Source organism: Saccoglossus kowalevskii, chromosome 4, assembly GCF_978046115.1.
Source record: "Saccoglossus kowalevskii chromosome 4, keSacKowa6.1, whole genome shotgun sequence".
NCBI classification, from domain to species: domain Eukaryota; kingdom Metazoa; phylum Hemichordata; class Enteropneusta; family Harrimaniidae; genus Saccoglossus; species Saccoglossus kowalevskii.
In genome coordinates this window covers 17540027-17548672 of record NC_140644.1, presented here as the reverse complement: position 1 = coordinate 17548672, position 8646 = coordinate 17540027, and the positions used below count along the sequence as shown (strand labels likewise).

General features: G+C 34.7%; 1 protein-coding gene across 2 annotated transcripts; it reads left to right on the top strand.

The window, feature by feature from the left end:
- The first annotated feature begins 479 nt into the window (after positions 1 to 479).
- On the top strand, positions 480 to 4776 carry LOC100366954 (uncharacterized). Of its 2 annotated transcripts, none has more exons than XM_002732369.4 (7): positions 480 to 605; positions 996 to 1036; positions 1381 to 1424; positions 2603 to 3303; positions 3760 to 3913; positions 4061 to 4205; positions 4478 to 4776. In XM_002732369.4, exons 1-7 carry the CDS (start codon positions 496 to 498, stop codon positions 4627 to 4629), a joined length of 1347 nt encoding a protein of 448 aa, XP_002732415.2. In that variant the 5' UTR covers positions 480 to 495; the 3' UTR covers positions 4630 to 4776. The 2 variants fall into 2 exon arrangements, with proteins under 2 accessions (XP_002732415.2, XP_085354652.1); XM_085498526.1 differs by having other exon boundaries at positions 996 to 1042.
- Positions 4777 to 8646: the final 3870 nt, after the last annotated feature.

Sequence of the window (8646 nt, the reverse complement as noted above, 5' to 3'; positions counted from 1 at the left end):
CATATAGAGTAAATCATCTTGGTATTGGTAGTTCCATTTTATCGACATTTTTTAGGTAATTCAATTTTTGTATCTATTTTCACAAATATACATACCACATTAGCGACAAGGCATACTGTATGTTAAGATGATCTGACATACATAAAAATATTGTTGTCTAAAAAGGCTGATAATACACTAAATGCAGTGAACTTATCGTCACATGGTGTGTTATATTAGTATCGTAAATGGTTCATTGGGTTTCCATCACAAAATATATTCGTATTTGCGACCTATTTTTTGTTTTCAATGGGCAAAAGGTAATATATAGATCTACAATCGACAAGTTACTTGTATTCAATGTGTTAGAAACACAATGTGATTTCGCGATACGTATACTCGTATAAGTCCACTTTATTAAATTGAAACAGCATTGTGAGAAAAACAATAGTACTAGGGAGTCTGTCACTAAGATGTACAGCTTGGCAATATGCAGTATACGAATGGCACCGCACAATGAGGCCATCGCGAAAGTGGCGACGTTTATTGGTAGTTGTCATGGCGATTTTCGCAGTGGTTGTGATCATCGATGAATATGGCCAAACTGAATGGAAAGTTCGAGCTACGTGAGTACAACCATTATTTAACCGTATATTATGATCCGTCGCTCTGTCATGGCCATCACATTATTATCTGTTTACGGGAGGTCCGATGATACATATACCGTAACGCCCAGTTTTAGTCGCATATTTCTCTCAATGTACAGGCATCACTGACCGACTTATCGTTAACTGAATAGGCGATAGAACCGTCCTAAATAGTTTACTACGTGTCTCATACAATATGCCCGTTAACGACCGCCATTGCTGGTAAATAAGATATACATGCAATTGTTAACGGGTCAGTGATTATCAACACATGTTGTAGCAATCTATTTGGTATTTGCGACCTCGAAAAGCCGAAACACATGTGTTATTGAAATTACATGAATAATAAAGCTTTGTATTACTTAATAGGACATCGTTTGCTGAAATAGACAAGGCCGCAGCCGGAAGGGGTAAGGGTAACTGTCGTTTATTAGATTTCAGAGTTGTTATATATGGCGAATGTGTAATTAATTTATTATTCGTACATAGACTAGACACAGACACAGAAACCGACACAGAAAATGCATAGCATAAATCGTCAATTTGTCGCATTATCCAGGCAAATCAGGCACATCACGGGAAGCAAAATACTCGCGATACAATGGCCAGTGTGAAAATGCTGCACATTGAAGGGATTTCCCGCAAATTATGTATGACCTATAGCGTACCTTAACTTAGTTCCTTTGCGTTTATATACAAGTAATTGCAGACTATTTCGAGTTCGAATTAAAAAAATATGCTCTAAAAATTTCAGCTTCCGCTGGGACTCATAAAAGCAGCAATGGAGACAAAAAACAGGTAAGTCGGACATTTTTCTTTTATTGAAGATACACTCAATAATGACTACACTTTATTTGGAAAATGGGTCACACGTTTACGGACTTTCAGGTAGTTCGTGAAATCAATCCTACTATATTTGAAAACGCCCAGCTTGCAAGCAATTTGCATTTTGCTTTAGGCAAACACTATTGAGTGTGTATTTCGCTGACTATCACCTCGATTTACAAAATTGCGACCACTTTCCATACTTTTCAAATTTATTCAGATAACTTGCACTGTTTTGAATGTTTTTAATTCACTAAAGTACTACAGGTTAATGGTTTGTCGTCAACTGTTGCCTGGAGCAAATGTGACAATTCCTACTATAGGATAGACGTAACTAATGTGATTGCTTCGTTGCGGATGTCGTCTGCTGCCGAGTTGAACATGGCTATCTTGTTTACAAACGTATATAGTACAGTACAGTACAGTGCTTATTACGCAGTTTCTCGAACTGATTTTGAAGTGGTGCCATTTCGAAAAACGGTTATAAGTGGTTTTCCGTGTTTTGGAGTAACAGAAAAACACTGCGTAGTCACGTGTGGCCGTTGTTTGGCCAATCACATTACATCACATCACGTAATCTAGATATTGTAATATACGCTACAATCTCGCGAGAATGAGACATATCCCAGAGCCGTCATTGCGGGAAGAGGCGTGAATGTATACTCTTTTACACCTTAACAGACTGCATTTTTATTTGTTTTGTTTGCAATCTAAGAATACTCCTATGTAGCTTTCTCTGTTGTCGGGTATTCTCACTACATAGCTCCTAAATGAAAAGTTGTTTTAGTGTTATCAAATGAAAACACCATAATGACACAAATAATTACGCCATCAAACTGTTATTTCTCGTTTTTAAAAAGTCATTATGACCTTTAAGTATCCTGGTCGTCACCTCGTATATAAATGACATCCCCACTACGTCACTACGTCATATGAATAATAATTCATGAACACGTCCGATTTGAACAAACAAAAGACACAAATCAAACTAGCGACAGACGAATTTATAACTATTTTGGCAATGGAATAATAAGGCTCTGTTTAGGCACTTTATTGTGATTCGTTACTTTAGTTTCCTTTTTTGTAAGATATCTCAATCGCGACAAACGCTATTCCTTGTTTACACTATCGATATTCTTCTAATATTACAGGACTCTATGACGGATATCAATGTATCGAAACAGGACAGCCAACCAGCGGTAGAACCAACCAGCGACCAAACCAATCAAAGATATCTGTTTCCGATATTCCCAAACAAAAAGGGAGCAGGAAATAACGTGCAATATCAAGCGTTTAGAAATGCTGCTGCATTTTGTCTTTTGTCAAATCGTACTTTAGTTTTGACGCCGTTTTTCAATCTGGGAGGATACGTGCGCGATATAAACAAGGAGGAACAGAACCCTTTCAACGAGACGTTTGACGAAACAAACCTTAAGTCGCTTCTTCCTGTTACAACTGTTGAGACATTTCTTCGCCATTGTAGCGGGAATTTGACCGTGTTTAATTACATATGGCGTAATATGATGAGGCCTGTGCTAAGAAAGTCTGCTATGTCATCTGTAAGCGTAGCTTATCGGGATGTTTTCAACATAGAATTGCCAGATTTCGACGACACGATTCGTGAAAATAAGTACGAAATGACGATGAATTCTAATATCACATGTTTGTGCTTACTTGACTACTTCCCGAATAGACCCGCATATGACGACAAACTCGCTGATGCTTTAGGTTTGGTGAATGCACATCTAAAAAAGGCCCAATATATACGACATGCCGTCGACAGTGTGACGATGAGAATGTGCAACGGAAACTCATTTCTGGCTTTCCACTGGCGGAATAAATCAGGGGAAATGTAAGTATAAACGTGACATTTCCTTCATATGTTTTATTGCATACTTAGATGTTTGTTGCACTATAGTTGTCTTGTCCCATTCAACGTACACAACGCAAGAAATTAGAAAGCTCGCTGCAATGACACCAGAGAGACGATCGGACACATATAATTGAATTCGGTACTACTGCATTGCTACATTCTTTAAGTACTTGAAGACCATATAAAATTAACGGGCATCCTTTTCGTACAGTACATCGTAATGACAAACGAATACATAATACACGAACATATAACGAATATATGACAAATACATATGAATGTAAATTAGATGGATGATTGAGTTGTTAGTGAGCCTAGTGTTTGGGATGAAGAGATACCTACACAGACAAGTCAAAACTCGGGATATGATCCATAGTTGCCGTGGTCTTAATCGTATGTCTTGTGACATATATCGATGTTTTATATGCATTTTAGTTCCTCCCTTCGAGGTGAGAGCGATCGAACCGAGTATGTTGAAAATGCAATGATGGCGAATGAGCTGGTTCCTAACATTACGCATCTCATAGTGTCACAAATGAATCGCTATTCCATGGGATGTGTGTACGTTGCACATCCAACCTGGTCAAGCGTGAGTAATAATGCATTTATATTCTTAGTCGGTACATTACAAGAAGACATTGTATTATATACGTACACATTGTAAGGGAGTATTTTGTTATATTTAATACTCGATGTAAAGATTATGACATTTAATATATATATTCACATTTGACAGGAAATCATTGACTATTTATCAAGTGCATTACCCCGTCATTTGATATATGACTCGTCTGATATATTTCGTCTTCTGGGCAATGACGGAAGGGACGTCTGGCGAGACGACTACAAACTTTCTCTACTGGAACAAGAAATTTGTCTGAGTAAGTGAAAGCATCTTTGCGTTTATCGCTATAATAATAATATTCAGATTGTTTGATAATTCGGCGATTTGAATAATTATATTGTTACTGGAGTCTAAGAACATTAGAATCAAGTTGAAGCTTATGTGTTTATTTGTTTGCATTACTTGTCCTTGTTCAAAGTATTGTTTTGTATCGTAAAATGTTTCCCGGGTAACATAAGCTGCAAGGTCCATATGTTACCGAATTAATTTCTATGGATAACATTCATAATCACATTTCGTCTGTTTCAGGAGCCGACATGTTTATTGGTACGTCGGACTCCTCATGGTCTGTGTCTGTAGTCACAGAAAGAAACGCCATGAGGAAGAAATCATTTTATCTCACTGAAATTATGCCAGACGCACACAGTTTTATTCGGGGTTTTCGTAAATTTAAGACGTGACATGACGTATCAACAACAATCAATCGGAATGACAAATAATATGTGAGAACTAATAAACTTTTCCAGTACGTGACAACGAACTTCCATGACGTAATTTGCAGCTCTTTTAGCAACAGAATCCTGCATTGCAGCCAAGGCAGCTCACATTGTTATGTTGATACATTGTAACTAATCATGTAGATTACTTCTACAACAAAAAAGGTGTTACCACTGTGGCACCAAGTGAGATTTGTTTTGTTTGATGTGACTGAACTTATAAATATACTGTTGATTAACAATCTATGATTAAAGCACACAATGAATGTTTGAAAAAGCCATTAATTTCATTAGTGTCAGTGATTGATGGTTATATGCGAGTTTATGTTATATGTAATCCCTTCTCAGCCAACTCACTTTGAGTACACATTGGTGTTTACATGTGCTGTGAACGTATCAGACTTTATCTCAGTCAAGGTTGCAATACGGACACTTATGTTGTAAGAGCTGTAGAAATGCAACTCTGCCTAATCGTTCGTTGTTTAGATTTACCATATCGCTAAATAAACATTATTTGTTGAGGACATAGAAAAAAACTAACATATGACTTTCCTGAAGATACAACTTCGTTTTATATGTAACAGAATCAGAAAATCACTGATGTAAAGAAGCATTACCAGAGGGTGCATGTCACTTAACTTTGAAAGGATTTTGTATAATTATATCGGTTTTGCCACCCATATATAGAGTCGTAAATAGTTGTAATGTCCTTTAAATACAGATTTACACTGAGCTACACTCTCAATACTGATTCGTATATCTATCATATCATATATCTCTTAATGCAATTTATTTGTTTATTCATATCATGGCAGTTCAGTGTAATAAAGCAGTCTATTACCCTGCATATATCCATACTATGTAATACAATTTCCGGTAATCTGACTTAATCATGCAAACATATTGATAATTTAAAATCTGAAAATGTAGGGTCACTCATTAGATACTTCCTATATATTTTTGAAATATTTGATCATTATTTTAATAAACCCAATCTGTAGCAAGTAGATACTTATAGGTGCAACACAATTGCAGCATATTAGGACCTGTATTAATGTTTAGATGGAACAGATATATCAGGGATTCATGACTGAAAATTTTCATCATGCGGAAAGATTATTGTATGAAAATATTGACGCATAGCGGCGAATAATAGGTTTTGTATGTTCTTATTAACCCATCCCCACTCCAGCCTGTCAGCGACGCTGATTGGAATACAACTAAGACCAGATAGACGGATAAACGTAAATAAGCTGTGTGCGATTACTGCAAAGTCGTCTTGGCTAGTGTTGCTCCGTGTCAAAGGGATTTACAATTGTGTCCATAATGACGTCTCCCTGGTCTCCGTCGTTCTATAAGTCCATTTCAGCCTTATATTAAAAATATAGTTAACGGTTAACTTGAAGTCAAAATTTGACACATTTACCCTCTTAGCAACTATGTGGTGAGCTAGAATATTACTAATAGCCGAACAAAATACTAAATATTGCAAGAAAAATACTTTCGAAAATTGATGCCGAATTTTAGGAAACGAATGGCTCACTTGTGCATGTAAGACTAGATAGTTCATATGGTGAAGTTGCTATTAGTAGAGGAAATCTGTCATGAACGGTTTTAGTGTGAATGTCAAACATTTATAATGACAATAGGATTCTCGGACTCCGCTTGCTTTATATGGATAACAGTATTCTTCCTAGTTGCATATATTTGCCTGAAGATTGTGAGGCAAATAGTGATGTGCTTATATGTATTATCTATGTAATACAAACAGCAGTATAACAGATGACAGTGGTTAGGTGCTCAGGATCAAGGTTACGTTCGATCTGGTGCATTAGTCGACCCATTTACATATATTAGTAAATCACATGATAATACGTCATTCCCTGATCATTGTATTGGGTTAACGCCTACTCATACCGTCAGTTTACTCGACTACATTGTGTCTGTTCACTTTCATATATGGCTTGTTTTCGTGTGACGAAATGCCCTGAAACCATGAAGATAATCAATGTGAATCATCTGGTGTTAATTGGAGTAAAGTGAATAACAATAGTAAAATTTAACAGTATCACTGATCAATTAATTAGTCAGATCGCGATTCCTGTTGATTCCTAGGCATGTAAGAATTGAGATGATCGTGAAAGTAAATTACACACAACTGATTTGTTTTTAGAGTTTAATGTTGTGGGTTATAGGATTTGTATTTGTTTTTTTATCCTGAATTAAAGTATAATAATAAAAACAATTGTTTTGTTATTACCACTAAAACGTGACCTGGACTTTCGTCAGTAATTTCGGAAACACAACCACCTTGCCTAGTTATGACCTACGTAACTCCTACTTGGCACCATTGTATATTGAACAAAGTGTAACAATATTTTCGTAAAGCATGAACTAAAGAAGGTCCGTGATTTATCAGACGTTTTTTATATTGAATTTAAATACGAATCATGTATATTTTTAAAATAATTATTGTCGTAGCTGGTATTTAAAAGTCATGATAATTACTTAAAATTACTTAAAAACCACATTGTTGATTTCGGTTTAGCGTCGGTTGACAATGAGCTCTGAGGGTCATCTAAACTGTATGTCAACCTCATTAATTTTATACCGGATATAGAAACATATACAAACAAATGAAATATAGTTAAACCACCATGATCGAAACAAATGTTTTATTGTATAATAATATGATACAAATCTACTAAACATGATAATAACCTACTAAATAAGATATCATCTTACTAATATACAGCCTAATTATATATCAATGTAATACAAATAACGTGTCTACAATATATATGATACAACCAAATGAATAAATGACATAAATCTTCTAAACATAATATGCAACTAACCTCCTAAATATGATAGCATACTTCTAATATACAGTAACAACCTAATCAATATATATATCAACCTAATTATATATTAATGTAATACCTATTATGTACCTGCAATATATATGATAAAACCCAATGAATAAAAAAATTACATAAGTCCTAAATAAATGATTAAACCCAATAAATGAATAAATTATGTCACCCTACTAATATATATAGTAACAACTTAATCGATATATATATATATCAATGTAATAAATGCCATGTATCTACAATATATATGATAAAAATCCACAATTAGATATATAACAAATCTTAAATATATGATTTCAACCGACTGAATTATATTTCTTCATGAAAGTAAACAGATGAATATGATTTTATGTCATAATTATTATCCAAAGCCAAATGGCGATAAAAGACAAACGGAATAGTGACTCAATAATGAAATTTAATTACAAAACTAATCACACCTCTATTTGAGGAAATGTACAAACCATGCCCTATCTATAGCAGTTGAGCATTAAATTCATTCACATTTGGCAGCTCATTTTATATAAGGAAATCAAGTACATACAACTAGTTAGTTGATTACTTAACAGATACATTGTAAATGTGAATCGTATTGAGATAAATAGAACGCAGAAAATGAACACACATTATAATGCTGAGCACTAAAAATTGCAAATATCATAATTTATCAACCATTGAAGTAACGGATTTTAAATTCATATCATAACAAATATCACCGATAAACTTTTAATTTAGAACTATAAACACACGACAAATCAAAACATTAGGGGAGATCGCGAGATCGTGTCTAAACAAATAACTTCATTACGAAATCAATTGCCGAGACGGATCCAGTTTCTACAACACAAAATGGTTTCTTGTACCAGTTTCTGTCAACACTTTAAAAATACAATAATATTGAAGGAACATTATGAATAAAATATTCATTGCTCAACCAACCGAACAGGTCTGTATCCGAAATTATTGAAGTAAATATTCGGGGAACGACATATAATTGAAATTTACAAATGTTTAATCAAGAAATGAAAGCGATGATCAGCAGGATGAATGTTACTGAAATGTTTATACCCATCATATTCATAATCACGCAACAATTTAGATGAAC